The 20,020-nt window shown below is 38.5% G+C and overlaps 1 protein-coding gene across 1 annotated transcript in view; it reads left to right on the top strand.

Annotated features, from left to right (window-relative positions):
* VIT (vitrin) overlaps nt 1-20,020 on the top strand; it is a 63,612-nt gene that overhangs the window by 36,629 nt on the left and 6,963 nt on the right. The window contains 11 exon segments of the mRNA XM_042447009.1: nt 1,387-1,461; nt 2,398-2,610; nt 5,225-5,275; nt 7,292-7,330; nt 7,425-7,481; nt 8,832-8,894; nt 11,794-11,841; nt 14,173-14,235; nt 17,910-17,980; nt 17,982-18,058; nt 19,348-19,451. Coding sequence (XP_042302943.1) covers nt 1,387-1,461; nt 2,398-2,610; nt 5,225-5,275; nt 7,292-7,330; nt 7,425-7,481; nt 8,832-8,894; nt 11,794-11,841; nt 14,173-14,235; nt 17,910-17,980; nt 17,982-18,058; nt 19,348-19,451 — 861 coding nt within the window.

Here is a 20,020-nt window from a genome sequence, read left to right as displayed (position 1 = left end):
TAATTGCTAAATTATTTGCACAAGGACAAAGCACTGGAGCACAAATTTTAAAGCTATTTCCTTACTTCACTGTATTTGACCTTTCTATCTAATATGCATGTGTAGACAAACTCTGAGATGATAAATGGGCATGAGGCAGTACCAATTAGAATGTTTTGCATCACACACCAGAATTTCTCCATCTAACAAGCAGAAAAATGTACTGTTTTCTATAAATGCTGTTTTTAAGACTTTTGTTTTGAAATAGGATAAGTTAAGAGAAGTAACTTATGATGTGGCACCATGAAATGTTTGTGGTTTGCTATGTACTCAAATATAACTGTCACAATTCCCTATATATGGTTTAAATTTGAATGAAGTGGGAAATCCTAATCTTAGACTAAAAAATTGCTTCCATAGGCCATATACGTGTTAGATTCCTTTACTGTTAGTATGGTAAATTATGGGCTTCAAAAATAATGTGCTTGGAAATGAGACACATCAAAAAGATGAGAGAGTCATAGGGGTGTAATGGTTTGAACATTGGATGACAACTCTGAAGACAAGGGTTTCAATCCTCGCTTGACTATGGAAACCCACTGGGTGATCTTGGGCAAGCCACATTCTCTCAGCCTCAGAGGAAGGCAAGGACAAACTGAAGAAACTTGCCAAGAAAACCCCATGTAGAGTCACCATAGGTCAGAAACAATGGCACACAACAACAAAGTTAAATGAAGGAGACATTCATAGTGTAGGCTGAGGAGACTTCCCCAATCTAATGTAACACTATAAATCTCATAATAACCAGTCCATGCAGTCAAACACATCTGGTAGGTATTTTAGCTGAGCAGAATATTGGGGAACCAGGGAAATAATTCTTGCAAGAAAACCTCTGGAAACACAAGAAAATGTTAAAAGAGGGGAAAATTCAGTATGAAATAAAATGTGCAAATAATGTTCCCCTCCCCATTTATTAGCTCACTCTCTATTCTTTTGTGCCAAAGTATAGTTCAACTTCAGTGGGACAGCCATGTTCATCTGACCCAGTATAAAAAGGAAGAGGTGAAAGAGAAAGAATCTAGCCAAACCTTTAAGACTAACTCAATTATTTTGGTAAAAATCGATGAAAGCCCATGCTAAAATAACAGTCTTAGAAGTGCTGCTAGATTCTTCTTCCCCATTCTTCCCTTTTATAGTTTGAGTAAGTAGAGCTCAGCATGAATTACTGAAAGCCCTGGGGGAATGCAAAGTGCAAAGTTCAAGTCAGTTGAAGGGAATAATTTGAATACATGCTAGATATGTACACCACCTTTTTATCAAGTGTCTAATATTTATTTGTCTTAAAATATATGCTTGCTTTTATTGCAAGGTGTCTCATCTGCCTTTTCTTGTCATGATTTTCCACAGAAGGTAAACCCAAGAAAGGTGTGCAGTATCCATCAACACTTGAATATTCGTCTTCCAAAAGCACACCTGTTAAAGGTAAATGATGTGTTGTTTGTGGGAATATGTATGTCATCTTTCCATATATGTGTTGTGGCAGTTCTTACCATGAGTAGAAGAGTGCCTCTTCCTAAAAGGGTGGGGAGAGGTGCTTCCTTGCTTGGTCCATAAGCCACCTGAGGTGTACAGTATGAGGCATGGTTTTTCTCTCATTTGGAAAAGGAGATTGATGCCCACAAGCAGTTTTTTGGGTGTTGACAAGAAACAAATTAACTTTCCCAAATTCCATGTAATATTTTTTCTAGAGCATTACTAGAAATGGCAAAGGCCTTTTGTTGGTTATATTAAGAGAAAAAAAAACACCAAAGCCTTTTATAAAATATATAAAGGTTCCATCTCCACACAAGCATCCCGGAAAAATTTTCCAACATTGAATTATCTCCATCTAAGGTAAGGCAGGTGGTGATGAGGGGAAAGCCTTTCTCAGTGGTGGCAAAATTTTCTGCCTAAAGAGGCTAACCTAGTGACTGCTCTGAATTCTGAACTTATAATATAATAAATATGTATAGCCAATATAAATAAATAAAATAAGGTATAGTGTATGCATGGCAATTAGAGGAGCTGTTTAGCAAGGTGCCACAATCACAAGAGCTGTAAACCACATATAGAAATATCAGATTTCACTATGACTGTTGAGCTTCCAAAATCAGATTCTTTCCTCTGCATCCAATGCTTTATGTGTATGTGTGTTTATGTGTATATGTGTCTAAGATACTATGGTGGGACTGTATACCATAAATCTGTGAATGTAAATTGTCCAACTGCTTTTGTAAGGGAACTCATGCATGCATAAGACTCCAAGAGGTTTCTGGCCCATATATTACTGTTATTCTTATCTAACCTTTAATTTCAACTGCTTCTTCATATAGCATACCAATTATCTTTGACATTGGTACATTTTCAATCCTAATGCAGGAGGTTCACTACGCAAGGAATATCAAACCACTGTTGCAGCACCATTACTGGTCACACAAGTTGCTGTGACAACACCAAAGCCCCTCATCATGACAACAGCATTTGTCAGTCCAACTCCAAAACCAACAGCAATCCCAGCTACCATTACTACAACAATAACCACCAAAACAACTGGAAAGCCTCAGATTGGGGTGCACAAGGTCAGGGATATAGGTGAGTAGAACGGAAAGAGTTTGTAGTGCTTAGACAGTGTTTTATTGCCACCCTCTGCGTACTTTAAAATAGGCTTAGAATGGAAATCTGTGGGATGTTCAAATGAATCCGTTCCCCACAAGACACAAAGGGAGGAGAGGGAAGAAATGTGCCTGCCAACCCTTTCCCTTGGGTCATTTCTGACTTATGGCAACCCTAAGGTGAACCTTTCACAGGATTTTCTTAGCACGTTTCTTTAGAGGGGGTTTGCCATTGCCATCTTCAGAGGCTGAGAGAACATGACTTGCCCATTGGGTTTCATGGCCAAGAGGGGATCTGAATCCTGTTCTCAGTCCAACACCCAACACCCAAACCAACACCCAAACCTCTATACCATGCTGGCAATTCTACTCTATCTCAATTACTCTGTCCAGTCTGGATTTAAATTCCTGATCGAATCATTTGGATTTACCTATGTATTGACTCACCTTTCAGCAATTGATTCACTGGGCCGATAGTTGGGGCTAACCAACAGAATTCTAGCCCCAATGTATTATCTAAATATCAAAATTGGTATAGGTACAGCTGTCTATGGAAAGGCATTCCCCCACTGTCAAGATCCTTTACACTGTTTGAGTAGGGTGGGATTGGGAAGCACACTGGTGTATTGGGTCAGGTGGTGTTAGGAATAGGCATGGAAACTTGGTTGGAATAACCATTCTTAGTGGGGAGCAGGACAGATACAGCTGGACCATGTTCCTTCTGCTGATCTGGAACTCTGTCAAACATGGTATTACTGCATCTGGATATGATGTGTGCTTTAACTAAATACAGACACAGAATGTGATACAGCACCCTCATGCAATAACAATGACATATTCCCACTTAAGATTTCATGTGTGCTCTGCAACAAGCAGGGATTGGCCAAAGACGAACTGGTGCCCAGAAGTCATTGGTGTTGTTTGATCAGATTTGGATGGTGACCTTCATGGTCTTATGGAGTGTCACTCTTTACATGATAATGGTCAAAGCTTGGGAAAGTTAGTTTTGGACTACAACTCCCAACCTGCCTGCTCAGCCAGCATAGCTATTGAACATGCTGACTGGAAAGATTTGGAGTTGTTGAGCAAAAAAGTAAATTTCCTAAATTCTGGTAATTGCTTCACTGACCTAATGTGTCCTCAGATTTCAGCTTGACATGACTATTTCTTAAGGCCTTCCATTATTTTTATGCTCAGTGACTTATTTTATCAGAGTTCATGCATTTTGTCATTTCAGTTTTCACACTTGGGTTGCTTTTAGGAATTCCTGGGATGGAATTACATTCCTGGATAAGAACAGACCTGCCACTAAAAAACAACTTCATGCTGAATTTTCCCACTCGGTAGGCTATAGTAAAACCTGCCCCTGTTGCATCATGCTTTGTGTCTCCCCATCACTCTTCTGTGTCATTGGCTGTGGTTGCTGCTGCTACCATTGGAAGTGAGGTGGGGATGCTGATTTGTAATGCTACTATCACAGAGGCAAATTTTATTATCCCTTTATGATGGCAAAGATGAAAGGATAGCACAGTGGTCCCCAAACTGTGCCCTTTAATACATTTTGGACTTCAGCTCCCAGAAGCTTCAGCCATGTTGGCCAGTAGTCTGGACTATTACAAGGTTTGTGATAGAGGATTAAATTGTTAGGTCTTAGTGCAGGCACAGGATTGAAGCTAAATATAATGGCTCAATCATTCCAATATTTCAGCTGCTTTTAAAATGTCCTAGTTTCTCTCTCCATCTCCCACTGTCCTCTTTGTCTTCAGCCTGCTTCATTTGCTCCAGAATGAGCCAAAGTAATTTGCATTCAATAAACTCAGCAGAGGGAGAGGAGGAGGGGCAGAATCTTGCCCATTCCAGTACACTCAGGCAAAAGCAGACTGTTGCAGCCTTTCCTAACTTCTTCATTTAAAACATTTGCTATCTTGACCACACTGTGAAGCTGCTTGGCCATACATGTCTTAGTTCTCATCTGTAAATTGTTGGTGGATTTGTTGTAACACATACAGTGTCACATTGTATTGTTGCATTTTGTGGTTATATTTCTATTCACCACCTTGGATGGACCTGGTGGCTTAGATGATGAAGTGACTTATAAAGATATAAAATAAACCATCTGCAAAGAAAACATGGCTTTGGCCATTTTATTATCTGTTCCTCCTGTGTTATATAGGGTTGAGATGGCTTAGTGGTTAAGACGCCAATGCTGACGATCGGAAGATCGGAAGGTTGGCAGTTCGAGGCCTGAGTGCTGCATGACAACAGGGTGAGCTCCTGTCACTAGTCCCAGCTTCTGCCAACGAAGCAGTTCAAAAGCATACAAATGCAAGTAGATAAATAGTACCACTTTGGTGGGAAGGTAACAGCGTTTGGTGCAGTCAGGTTGACCACATGACCACTCAAGTAGTACTTGGACAATGCTGGCTCTTCGGCTAAATAATGGAGATGACCACCACCACACAGTCGGTTACAACTAGACATTCATCCTAGGAGACTACCTTTACCTTTACCTTTAACCTATGTTATTCTGGTGTTTTTCTGCAATTCTCTGTTTCCATTCTGTACAGTAACAGATTTTTTTATATGTTCCTTAGGTTCTAGCAATGTCCATCCAGCATACTCATCAGTGGCAGCTGTAGCATCAAGTAAGTCTAGAGACAACACTGGTAAACAAAAAGCTGTAATCTTTAAATAATTCCTTTAGTACCTAAATCTGAAATAAATTGATTTATGTCTTGGGTGTTCATAGTTAGAATCAGAACAACGGGAATCTCTTGAAGTGGTTATTCTTTTAAACTCTTTAATTAAGGAGGAAGTTGTTAAACTTGAAATTATCCTTGTTATATATATAAGAGATTGTAGGGGGGGGGGCATAGAAGTATTTTTGCCATTTGACTTCCAGTCATTGACAGAGCCTTGGGTTGGATTATGATAGGTTTTCCATTTTGCACAATAGTTTGCTTGTAGTAAATAAGTCCTGCACAATGACTCTGGAGAAACTCAGAACGATGCAGAATATTTTTCAAGATATGAAATTAGGCTTAAAGTTATTAACAACTGTGGTTAAATGCAGTGAATGCACAGGAAAAACACTACATAGATTAGAACTTGGAAATAATGAAACATTAATAGCATGTTACTTTTAATTAATTCTTTATTCTAATAACTGAGGCATAATTGAACTGCATTATGGTTGCCTTTGCACTACAGAATTAATGCAGTTCCACAGTGCTTTAACTGTCATGGCTCCATTCTATGGAATCTTGGGATTTGTCGTTTTATGAGGCACCAGAACATCTTTGGCAGAGGAGGCAAAATATCTCACAGAACTGCCAATCTCAGGATTCTGTAAGATAGAGCCATGGCAGTTAAAGTGCATTATTTCTGCAGAACAGATGCAGCCTATGATTGTAACTTGAACAGGGATAACTTAACTCTTTTGCAATGTAACTGTGATTGGTGTTTGATTATTTTTATAGATATAGGGGTGACCCCACTAACTAGTTGTGTTTTGTACCATACCCCTTGAGTTTGTTGCATTCTGGTAGGTTTTTTTTAAAGAAGCTAACGTAAAAAAATTAGCTATTGTAGAATAACAATAACATTAGAAGTTAATTTAAAGCTGTAGTTATCATGGTAGCTAACTGTCCTGGCAGGCTTGGAACTGTAATTAATTGCTTTTTAAAAGTAACTTCCCAATGTCTGACAGTTTTCCAAGACTGGGAAATATGGCAACACAAGGGAGATTATCACACAGGGTAAAGAATGGAACACGGCTGTCCTTATCCCATCCTTATGGTGCGATCATGCTAAGGTTTACAGACAACGTCTGTCATTATCCCGTCCTAAAGTCATCCTTATTGCACAATCACAATAAGATATTCAAAAGATGCTACACTTATCCCATCCTTCTCCCGTCACTAAAGTGGCATGGCCCCGTCACTTTGTATTAGTGGAAACTCCCATTAATACAATGACAGGTGCCACTGACAGAAAAATGATAGGTTAAGTGCAGGCACGATAAGGACAACTTCAGGACAGAGTAAGGACAAGAGCGATCTCTCCTTACCCTGTGTGATTTTCTCCAAGGGTATTGTCCCATAACACCAGCAAAGACTAATGGCCAAATTCCTCAAAGTTCCATTTCTATGTACTTATAACAATTATAATTTATAAACACATATTTGTATTGCTTACATGTTTCAAAGCCTGATTGTTTTCTTGCTGCCCTTTAAAGAGGAAAGCCACTTTAATGTCCCAGCCGCAAAAAGGTTACACTTCTTTATTGAGCTGGCTTGGGGAATGTGCAGCTCCCTAATGCTTGTTCAGCTGCAACTCCCATAACTCTGGCCAGCATAAGTAGATCTGAGGGATTATGGGAATTTCAGTCCAGTAACATCTGGAGGGGCACAAGTTGCCAACTGCTACTGTGGAACTATGGCTGTAAGGATCTTCTGGGAAGAAGTAATGCTTGCTAAATTTTATTTTGTAATCTTGACTAGTTTCAAATGTAAACTAAAAATTCTGTTTTAAAAGCTCTGCATAAAAATGTTAAAGGATTATGACAAGCATCTTTAACCCCAACAGCTATAAAATTAATCTTATTTTTTTAAAGAAATTAAAATTGCAAATAATACATTTGATTTTAATGCATACTTTAGGGCAGGTTCAGGCTGTCCAAGGAAGAGCCCAGAATCAAGGTATGTCCTAATTTAAACTAATGCAGATTTAAGTAGATTTTCAAATACAAATTATGTTAAAATTTATGTACTGATCAATAAAATATTTTTAAAGCACTCAGAGGCACTTCCAGCTATGCAAGTAACAGAAATATCCCTCGACATAATACAGGTAAAGCCTTTTTAATTTTCTCTTTAATAAGTCAGACTTCTACAAGTAAAACCTACAACCGACCTTAAACATGTTTATGCGGAAGAAAGTTTTCCAGGTTAGCTAATACTTACTTCCATTAAAGACAAAAGATATGAATGAAAAGGAATGGAAATTATCAAGCCCAAATTCAGCAGTTTTAATTCCATTGATTTTGGTAAAAGAACTTAACGCCAACACTTAACTTTCCCCCTGAACTAAATGGAATAAAAAGTTACTTGGCTTTGGTTGGACTGCACCCATTTTAACTTTGAAGCCCTTTTGTAGTTAACTCCTAATCATTTTCTAATGGGATTGACTTATAGTAGTTATAAACCACTCAAGTTAAAGCATTTGGTCTGAGCCAAAATCCATTACCAATTTACATTACCCAGAGGTCTTCTAATAAAGCAAACAGGTCTGACCTAATTAAACGATATGTGGATTACAACCTGTGCCTTCAAAACTTTGGTTGACTTCTCTGAAACATTAAATAGCATTGCAAACAAATACTCAGGCCTTAAGTCCTAAGGTTGATTTTTTCTGATGCATTATGACTTCATGCCTTTGACCTCCATTGTAAAACTGGAGTTTCTCAGCTAAAGATCTGGAACTATTTATTTCCATTAAATACATCAAAATAAAACTAAATATCTTCTAATACTTCCTTTGTAAATATAACCCAAATAGAAGTTGGAAATAGAAATATAGTATAACCCAAATAGAAGCCAGTCCCAGGCCTCTTCCTTTCACATAGTTCCCTTAGTCTTGGGACTGTTTTGGGCCATATTCTTTGTATACAGGCCAAGGCTGAAAGGTCTGAATATCATGCAAGTGTGCTTCCAAGAGTGATACCTTGTATTGGACCTTTCCATTTGCTGGTTCATTAGTCACAAAGGCATAGTCCAGAAAATTGAAATTGTTAAGTTTCATCTTAAAACATTGTTAATAAAACTGGAAGTGGTTTGAAACATAAATGGTTTCTCATGGTGTAAGTATGCCACTGTCAGCTCTGCTCAAGCAATATAAAATCTACTCATACCCACAAAAAGTGACAAGTAAACAAAACACAATCATCAAGCTGTCTCTCAAACTGCCTTCAGATCTTTGGAAAGAGCACATCTTGATCATGAGCCTCAGGAAGTGTTAAGCATGCTCAGTTCCCATCCAGCAGTAAATGCAGTATATCTGAAGAAAACTGCATGGGTACACATTCAGACCTGGCATAAAAAAACCAACGGTGCATCAGGACCTGCTCTTATCCTGGTTGGGAACATACAGACATCCATTATATCTCTATATAAACTGGATTCTTTTTCACAAACCTCATAGATCTTCAAAGGCAAGAGCCAATTGCCACCTTCCGGAAGCCTGCCAGCAATCCTGTGAATTTGGGTAAGCTCTTTTTCAGCCCATAAGGGGGATGGGACAGGATGTTTAAAATATTTCATCTTTTTCCTTTCTCCATTTCTATGGATTTGTCAACATTTCTTTCTGTTTCCCGTTTCTTTCTGTTTGCATGTCAATCCATAATTTTGGATGTTGTTGTTTGTTAAATTACTTACTGAGTGAATCAGAAATGCATGGAAGAAAATTTAGATGGAGAAATCATCTGGAATCTGGCACTGTTTTGAGGTGCAATGGCCCACTCTTTCATGACTCTAGTACTCAATGATGAGAATCATATGGCCTTTTAGATGTATTTGAACTCCCATGAGCCTTACCAAGCATAGCTAATGGTGAAAAAAGCTGGGAACTGCTGTCCCAAAACATACGGAGAGCCCCTTGATCTTCGCCCCTCCTCTAGTGCAATTCTGAGTGAATAAATAGGTGAACAAAGCCATGTAACGTGTGGAAACTGTGCATGTAATAAACAATTGCCAAACTAACTGAGGAAGAGAATAATCCATTAAAGTGACTTAATATTATGTTTTAGTTCAAAGTAGCCATACAACATCCCGTGTTCCCACTAGAACTGTGTGACAATATGCATAGGCCTCAGAATCAAAATTAGCAGCAGCAAAGAATCAGAAAGTGGTGAGGAAGAACTGCTCCTGCACATGAGTCACACAAGAAGGTGTACTAGGTCTGAGAACACTAGCTTTGTAAAATATCCTGTTTATAATAAGGTGAGAGTAAGGGGCAAAGCAGACCATCCTGAAGAAGTGGCTCTGTGCCATCCCTTTGAGCGCTGGATCAGGGCTGCAGCAACTGCATACCACGACCCTGATCTGGCATTTTTCCGAGCCAAAAAGAAGTGACAAATTGATGCTTCTTTTTGGCCCAGAAAAGGGGCATTCTTGATGTTGCGGCGACACTTTCCGTTGCTCCTTTTGACATGCACCATGTGAACACCACACCAAAGGAGACCCACAACATCGCCCACTGTGCAATCAGGATGGCATTGGGGCATGCATCTTCACCCCTCCCTCTTCTGTCTCCAAGCCTGTTCTTAGTATAATATTTTCTGCGTACAGGTTAAACAGATGTGGTGAAAGGATGCACCTTTTCCAATTGAGAACCATTCTGTTTCTCCATATTCTGTTCTAACATTAGCCTCTTGTCCTGATTCCTGATTGGGACTACCAAATGTAGTGGCACTTCCATTTCTTTGAGAAAATTCTACAGCTTTTCATAGTCTATGCAGTTGAAGGCTTTGTTATCGTCTATAAAGCACATGCTTATTTTCTTCTGGAATTCCCCGTTTCCCTCCATTATCCATTGTATCTTTTCAATGTGGTCCACAGTGCCTCTTCCTTTCCTGAACCCCACTTGGACCTCTGGGATTTCTCTCTCCATATATGATTGGAGTCTATGATGCAGAATTTTGAGCATAATTTTGCTTGCGTGAGAAATTAATGCTATAGACCTATAGTTGCTGCAGTCTTTTGTGTCTCCTTTTTTGTGGATGGGGATGTGGGTATTGCTCAGGGTAAAGAGACTTTTATAGAAGAGGAAGTACCTTCAGTTTTGCAACATTCAATTTGATAAAAGTTCACAGCCTTTTGATCTTTTCTGTGCAAGTAGTTTGGGATACGCATTTAGCATTTTGTGCCTTTTTCATTGGCCTAATAAAGATATTGCCAAAATACGGACACCTGGAATTCATATCAGCCTATTTCAAACTCACCTACACACCCACCCCTTTCAATTCATTAATGTACTTTCTGTTCACAATTTTCTTCAGGCTCTTTTTCACTGCAGTTATGCAGTTAGACATGGCCCATAATTTTTTGCTAATAAGTTCCCAAAAATGTGAGCAAATAACTGACATCGCTCATCAGTTTTCCTATTTCTTTTTTCCTGACCTCATCTCTTGCATTTTTCATACTATTTTTATGTGTGCCTGAATCATTGGTCCCTTTTCAATGGGACAAAGTTTCAGCCTTAAATACAAATTATTCTAGATCAGCACACTAGAATTATGTTAGGACATGTGGTATAGAAATACCGCTATGTGCCAACATGCACATGCACACTCACCATCGCAAATCTGTAGGGTATAAATCTGTATCTCTGTGGTATAAATATAAGAGAACTATGATTTCATCTCACGTACCATATATAATTGTATCTACACCCAACACTGGGATCCATGGCTGGTAAAGAAGGCAATTCCACAATGCATCAAATAATTCTTTGGGGGAAAGGTCGAAAGAATATAATAAGAGAAAGATGGAGAAGAGAATGAGGAAATAAGAAGGAAGTAATAAAATCCACTGGTTCTCAAGCTTTAGTCTTCCAGATGGTTTTGCTTTCAACTCTCAGGAGGCCTGGCCAGCCTGGCCAATGGCCTGGGACTTTGGCAGCTGAAGTCCAAAACATTTGGATGATTTGATTGAGAATAACTGAATCACTAGACACGACCTGGCTGGCCAAAAATAGTGGGAAAATGGTTCTGAAAAACTGTATTGTGTTTGTTTTGGATTGTTTTTATCTTACATGTCCTCTTGAGAGGGTACTATCCATAAAGATAGTCTGAAAATCATTTCAAATTAAATAAACAATCAAGGCATGTGGAAAATGCCTATCAGCTCTTTATTCCATCCCATTTCATATCATCACTCAAGAATTCTTCAGGACTGAGTGACACAAAATAAAACACATTAAAACACATTTCATTTAAAGCAGGATTTCTTGTATATGCTGTAATCACAGTGCTTCCTATAGGGAAGTTGACACAAGTAATTTATTTTACAAAGTGTTTTTTGTATGGTGTGCTGCATGTTCTGTAAACTTCAGATTGTTTTTTGTGGTATGAAGTAATTGCTGTTTTGCTTTATTTGTGGTATAGCTATGGAAACAGACTTGTGGAAGCCTGGATCAAGCCTTTTTGACCCAGGTAAAGATCTGACATATAATTCTTGTAATTACCAACTCTTTGGGAAGAAATTATGACACTATTATTATCTGGAAGGCATACACCTGTGCAGGAAGCCCACCTGCATAATTATTACAAGTTACAAATATGTACATTTTTAAAAAAATGTTTCCTGAAATTGTGAATCTTGGTCTTCATCATGTTGTGCCAACTACGAACTAGCAGAAGAGAGATAGAACCCTCTTTCTCTGTGTTTTAGATTATAGTCTCTATCAAGTAATGACAGGAGTGACCATTTGTTCTTATAATTAGGTATCTACTCATGTGCAAGAAAAAGTGTACATTTTAGCACTTTTAAGCAAAGAAGAGTTAAGAATCTTGAGGCTCAAATAAGAACAGGTTGCTAACAGGTAGCTAAAACATGAGCAGCAGACCTACATGATAATTTTTGGGGCGTTGTTTAGATTTGAAAGTGGAGGTGAGAAGATCCTGCCATGCAAAGCAGCATTTCAAGAAAAAAATTCTGTCTTAACCAATACAAACTCAAATGAATTATTTGTCATAGGCATCTTGAAGATGCAGTAAAAAGCGTTGTCTGTAATTTGTATCTTTAAGAGCAGTGCATCTTAAGGAATCTGATGTGGGGGACTGGTAGTTCTCCCCCCAATATCCCAAGTCCTGGTGCCATATTTGTGCCCATTGGCTACCATTGCTTCTTTCTCTCTTGGAAACCTGTTTGGGACCAGTGGCCAGTGCCTCATGGACCACCACTTTTAGCAGCACTGCTCTAGATCAGGGGTAGGAAAAGTTAAGAAGAGAGGCTACAGACAAGTATCTCTTGTCCAGTGAAATATCTTGGGTTCAAAATGATGTGAGGTGACACAACAGGATCTTCCTATTTCAGTAACAGGTTCATGAATGCAAGTTATGTGATGTTGCAGTTAGAAAGCAACATGACTGTATATGTGATGGACTCACTATTCGTCTTGTTCCATTTTCAGCAGTTTCTTCTTCTTCCTTCTTCTTCCCCCCTTCCTTCTCCTGTGTGGAACTGTCACACAAGCCTGTGGCTGCATGTGCATCCATGCTCATAAGTCAAAGAATTTCAAACATTTATTTTTCCAGGTTGGATCTTAGCAAAACAAAATAGCATATGAATATGCAGAGATCTGCATTAAGAAAAAGTAAATAAGCCTTCAGAGCGGGGTCTGAAACACTGTTTGCAGACAAAATGACTCATTGCAATTTCAAAGCATATTCAGCTTGGATAGATGGAACTCAGGGTGAAGGAGGAATGTTTTTCAGGGAATCAAAACGTTGTAAAAAGTTAGTCCAGTGATGAAGTTTTATGCATACAGACTTCACTTGAAAGATAATTATTTTTAGTTTGTATAAGACAACTCTTGCCTGAATGGAGATTTAATGAACCTGGACTGCTGTGACAATCTGGTGCTGGAAAAGCTTAATTAGCTTGCAGGAAAGTACCAAGACAGTGAGCTAGTATTCTCATGACCGACAATATAGTCTGAAAGCAGACTTGGGAACCAGTCGGACACCCTGGAAGCAACTGCCATTTCAATTAGCTCTGAGTGATGCACGTTGTGTGGTCTTATTTCTGTTGTTTTGTTTTAGGTGTTGAAATCCCATATGTCAAGTCAGCAAGCATTCACAAGATAGATTATACAGCTATGAGATCAGAAGTTGGAAAAATTACTTTTTGAGATAACAAACCTGAGAGCTATGGTTTAAAAAGTAACTTTTTCAAGATTTGGCTAAGCAAGAAGTAGTGCAGTTTTAAAAGAGCAGAAAATCTGTTTATAATGACCAGGAGTATTATGTTTAAGTAAAAGAGTAGAACTCCCCATGGACTATGTTATTCAGGTTCAAAAATGAAATATTAGGCTGACAAGGAAGGGTACAGCGTGGTCATGCAAAACAATGCACAAACAGACTAACATAGCAAACTGTATGTATGTCCTTGGGCCTACCTCTCACCACCTTTCTTTACAATGGATCTTTCTTTTAAAAGAAGCAAGAAGTTACAATATTAGGGTCAATACAGAGTCATAGTGAAGGAGCTTTAAATCTAGAAAACAAAAGGACCTCTGGAGTTGCTTGTCACCCTAGTGACAGAGTTCATATGAATAGATACTTCCTAACCCTCTTCAAATGGCTTCCTGGGCCAGTTTTAATCTTTTCTCTTTCTTCCTCGGAGGAGCTGACTACAGCACCATTCTCTCTTTCCATCATACTTCATTAGTAAAATGGCTTGTTTTTTAAACTGTAGAAAGTCCCTCTATGGATGTGTTCATCAATTTATGTCCATAATAAATGTGTTATTGATCATTTCAGGGTACAGCTCCAAAGAAGACTTGGTCCCTAAACCTTTGGAACCAGCATCCCAGGGAAACCCAAGTATGTAAATCAGAAATAAATTGATGTCTCAAGTTCTGCCATTTCAGTGTACAGTGTTCCAGTCACTGAAAAGGATGGGGACACCCCCCCCCACACACACACACCTTTTGGATGGGGCTCTGTTCTGTGGTCCTTGTGGGAAGGGAAAAAGGTAGCAGGACAGGTCCAGATTACATTGCTATGATAGTAACAATATAATCAAGACTGCAATCTGACTTCATGTTTTGGAACTGGGCTGGGGGATTATGTGTAAAATACAATTTTCACCTGAGTCCCTTCCAGCATAGGGCCTGTTCAAACTATTGCAAAGAAGTGAGATCTCTCACTACAGAAAATATCCCTTATTATGAGCTGGGACTTCATGGGAAACAGTTTTCAATCCACACAGATCTCACCTGCAAGGAGAGAGGGGAAGGAAGATGAAGGAAGACGATTAGGCAATTTGAACAATAAACATTCAGATTTCAGAATGCTATATAGACGATTGGATAAGCAGAGATTTCTTTTGTGTGTTTGTTCACTATATTGCAAAAAAATTATTTTACTGAATGAGGAAACTGAAAAAATACACGTTTGAAAAGCTACAAACAAAAATATGTCCCCCCTTTTTTAAAAAAATGCATAGGGAAATCTGTGTATTTTAAAATATGGGCATATACATTCTTGTATAGTGCGGATTTAAAAAATAGTCAGATAACAAAACAAGTTGAAAAATGTTATGCTAGAGAGATGAGAACCTGTGCTTGAAGGATGCATCAATTTCCACATCAAATCATGTGTTGTGTGTTTGATCATGCTGAGAGGCCTCTTTTTATTTGTCTTGATCAGATTTGCATTTAGAATTACAGCATACCCCAAGTTGTAAGATAAAGCAAGGCCAGCTCCTCCATATAGGTGAATTGGGCAGCCGCCTAAAGCATCAAAATCTAGGGGCGGCTTTGTGGCTTTTATTGTATCATTTTTTGTGTAGTTAAGCAATATTAAAGTGAAAACTCATTACATTTTGATTAATTCTCAATACTATGATGAGAGATTGAAACTTACATTTTATGTCATGTTTTGCTTTAACAAACAAAACAGTGGAAATCAAGGAGTGAAAATAATTAAGAGGGGCAACAGGGAGTGCCAAAATATTTCTCACCTAGGGTGGCCAAATACCTAGAACCGGCCCTGAGCTAAGGTATGACCACAATTGGAGGGGAGGGATGTTAATTCATTGTATGGCAGCTCATGACAAGTCCCTTGGTAATTCTACAAGCCAAATCAAAATAAAAGCTTATTTGTGTGTAATATTTTCATGTCAATGTTTTCTTCCCCTCACCACAGAGACTTTTTTTTCTTTTTGAAGGTTTTCATCCCACATCCCAGTTTTTTGCTATAGGAAATTTCTAAGCCACCTTCAAAAATCTGTACAAAAGTAGACATTTTATTCCTAAACTATCTCACTGGATTTTTCCCATTAGTTCTCAATAATTGCCCCAGTCCACCAGGTTTTGTGCCTTTGCACTTTTGCGGTGAAAGAGTCCTAGGGACCTAAAACCTGCTTCAGGGTTGAAAAACTGGAACACACTGATGATGAAATCAATGAAATCCAGTTTTATTGGCACATCTGACTTGGTAGGGACAGTTTGAAAGAGAATGTGAGAACTACACTGGAAAGAAATTGTATTAATTATCATTTAGGTTTACACAGATTGCTTTCCCAGTAAATGACTATTTCCCTCAGAAGCTTACAGAAAAGTAAAACAGTACTTGGAAGAATCTGTTTGTGGTTTGGAATAAATTAAAGGGGAAAAGTTGCTTTTCCTTTGGATGTTTGCCTGGAGTTCTATGAGTCAAAATAGTAAGATTTGTAAGATATGTATTTAAGAGATGATAATGAAGTTTGTACATTGCTTTTATTATGCTACATTACATGTAAGGGCATCATGCATTCCATTCCATTCCACTCCAGTAAGGTGTTACACTTTAATAAAGAATGAACTTAGAGACCTTCTGCATTTCTTTAGCAAGCTTCTCTATAGCTAACACATAGAGGAACATTAACATCTTAACAATTATAACTCATCCACTAACGAATACTATCTCATCTTTTATGGAACCACACATTTCAAAATAGCCTTTCAGGGGATTACTATCCCTGAGCATTTCTATATCTAGCAGCATCCATTACTACATCTAGCAGATTATACTAAATATATCTATTTAGTATAATCTAGTAGTTGAAGCAAAGATTCTCCCATCTCTTACCAGCATGGTCAGTTTTTAACAGCCAAGAATAGCATTATCAGCTTGTGCCGCCTAACAACCACATGTGTATAGGAGGTGGACAGTCATCTGTTGTCCATCACTTCTCTGCCTCTTTTATATCTTTCCTAGCCAAATCAGTTGACAGATCTTTTGATAAGAGACTTTCACAGGCCCTAAACAATTAGTCTCCTCCTTGGAGTGACTAGATGCATTGGCTTCTTGCTGCCTTCCCTCAAATTACATCAGCTATCTGTTTGCATCACCTAGCATTCTCTGATGCAACACCTGTCTAAGGTTCACTATAGATCAATTCCATGTTCTGTTTTCTTGTTATTGATAGTTATGTTGGTGTTATGCCTGGAACTAAGTTCTCAGTGACACACACATTCCACACTACACAGAGCTTCCTGCTTTATATATTATGCTTTATAAACCCACTACTTACATTTCTGAATCTCAAAGTTCATTATCATGAACCAAATCAGCATGCAGCCTTTATCAATAAGATGACATGACTCACTAGAAAAGATTATACGGTGGGTCTGCCATAGTGGCATATTAGCCATATGCAGATTGTAGCTCCAACAGATTGCCCTAACCTATATCAGTCGATGGTGGTGCGTGCACACAACCATGCTGACACAAGCACATGTACATCACCATCCACTGACTAATATACTCTTCAGTTCTCACTCCCCCCCCCCTCCTTCCACAAGGGACCCTGGAACTGAACCCCTAAAGATAGGGAGGGAACACTGTAATGTAAAGTGGAAGGCAGTAGAAAATGAGAAAAACCTCACAATCAAGGAAACCACAGCTACAAGAGCAGAGTATGGCAGTGGATGACTGGGGAGGTCTCCCATAGGGTCAAGATAAGTCAAAGTCAGTTTGTTGGCAAATAACAGCCACTGCATTCTGCATGTTAACCAAAGTTTAACATGCAGTGAAATGTTTGACTTGAGTATACACTCAAGTTATCTTGCAAACTTGTAGGACTATTCAATAAATAGTAAGATTCCTACCATTTCATTCAGATTCAGAAACAATATGCACCCATTTTCTCTTTCTCTTGCATCCTCCAACAATATATTTCAGATACTTCTGGAGGGGCCCCATCCCTCTACAGCATATTTTAAGGGACTCCACGGTAGGGAGGGAAGATAAACAAAAATCATATCCTTTCCCTTTTCCATCCGTGCAAGTTCTGGAACGAGTGCAATAGGTTCTATGAGTCATTGTTCTTTATGATATATTGCTAGATGGAAAGGGACTTTTAAAAATACTTGTCCTGAAAGTCATCTTTAAGTTAGGTATTGTGTTTTTATACAGGAAAGGCATGTATTCCCACCCTGCCCAGCCCCCCCCAAACCCCCCAAAAAGGACCCAAAGTTCTAATTTTATTTTGTTTTGTTTTGTTATTCCAGATTGCAAAGTGGATTTATGTTTATTGATGGACGGGAGCTGGAGCATTGGCAAGCGTCGTTTTCAGATTCAAAAAACAGTTCCTCAAAGATGTAGCTCAAGCCCTGGATGTTGGTATAGCTGGCCCTCTCATGGGCATCATTCAGTATGGGTAATGAAAAATTATCTTCCTCACAGTTGTACTGACTAGGTACTATCCCTGAGTTTGTGTAATGGAGCTACAACACAAGAACTTTCCAGACACACTTTACAACTTTTCTAACTAAAATGAAATTATGTAAAGAGACATCTGTAAAACCAGTATGAAATCAAGGGAACACAGCATTAGAATGTTGTAGAATTAGTTGCCTGTTCTTAAGACCTGCTCAGCTAGCATATACATGCTGAAGAGGAAATGTGCCAGGTCTGCTGACCCAACATCTGAGCACATGTTCATACATTAGTATTGCAATGTTCTTAATGTTATGGTTGTGACATTGCATTCCTAGTTTGGTTTGTTGCATTAATTTTTAGATGTACTTAATTTTTTCTGTATAGCTTTCTGTAATATTAAACTGGTGTACACATTTTATTTTTTATGTATTTTGCATTCTAATTCTGTTTGGCAATGTAACTGGAACCCTGAACAGGAGCAACTCTACACTGCAACATTTTCCTATAGGTCTTGTGCCAACTAGTCCTCACAATGATGGCCTATGAATTCCTCCTCATAAACCTCTAGCCAGCCTTCAAATAGAAATATGAATGTATGGAGCAGCCACAGAGGCCACCTTTCTAGGATAGCAACAAGTACATAGTAGTACACCCACTAATGTCCAGCTGGGGGTTCAATATGTAAGAGGACTCTGTGGAATATTGCCTTTTACATAGATGGGGGTAGATGTGGATCATGTTTTCATTAATAGATCACCTATTATTAAAAACAAACATGGATGGCATGAAAATACTAGGTGAAATAGAAAATGAACTGGCGATTAATCATATTGCTGTTGCTATGTGCCTTCAGGTGAGTCTGACTTTCTTAAGAGGTTTTTTTTTAATAAGAGTTATTCAAAAGAGGTTTTCTATTGCCTCTTTCTTAGGCTGATTGAGAGTGATTTGCCCACGTTCATTCAGTAGGTGTCCATGTCTGACTGGGAATTTGAACTCTGGTCTTCCAAAGTTTAGTCCAACACTCAAAGCATTACACCATGAGCACTGCTTCTTCTAGCCAAAGAAGAACCTGCAAATGATTCTTTTACCTGACAAAATATCACAGTCAAAAGTATAATGCTATAAAGTGAAACAACACACTTACCCTACCAATTTAAGTAGCATTAAGTCCTCATAGAACCATGTACATAATGAGAATAAATGGGAACATTTTATAGGTGCATTGTATTTTAATTACTGTTATTAACATACAAGAGAAAACTGTTCTATTTTCATTTAAATATATAGCGATGACCCCTCTACTGAATTTAACTTGAAGACTTATGCAAATTCGAAGGACCTGAAAAATGCCATTGAGAAAATACTCCAGAAAGGAGGATTATCCAATGTTGGTATGTAGTTTGCTTGATGCATTCAGAGCTAATCAGTTTAAGAATCAGAAGACAGGGCCTGCAGGCATGCTTGATATTTTAGGATATTAGGGTCAACATCCCAAAAGCGATTTTCATTCATTTCCCCTACTCTGTTTAAAAAAAAAAATAACACCTGACAACCCAGTTTCACAGCATTAAGTACATCTTTAGTGAGTTGTGACTATTAGCTACTAGCCTGAGATCCCAAAAAAGAAACTAAATCCCCTTAGGGCAAAACAGTGTGTGTATGTGCCTTTCAGTTGCCTATCAACTTATGGCAACCCCATAAATTTCATTGGCAAGGAATACTGAGAGGTAGTTTGCCATTCCACCTATCTGAAATTTAGCCTACTCCTTCTGGTATTACTTGGTGTTTCCTTTATCCAAGTAACAGCCAGGCCTCAGCCTGCTTAGTTTCCAAGATCAAACAGCACCTGGTGCCTTCAGGGTATGTATGCTGTGCTCAACACAGAATGTTCAACTGAGCCACTCACTCTTTCTTTCTTTCTTTCTTTCTTTCTTTCTTTCTTTCTTTCTTTCTTTCTTTC

This window comes from Sceloporus undulatus, chromosome 1, assembly GCF_019175285.1.
Source record: "Sceloporus undulatus isolate JIND9_A2432 ecotype Alabama chromosome 1, SceUnd_v1.1, whole genome shotgun sequence".
In the NCBI taxonomy this organism is placed as follows: domain Eukaryota; kingdom Metazoa; phylum Chordata; class Lepidosauria; order Squamata; family Phrynosomatidae; genus Sceloporus; species Sceloporus undulatus.
Note: the sequence above shows the minus strand (reverse complement) of the source record. Positions and strands in the feature narration are given on the sequence as shown.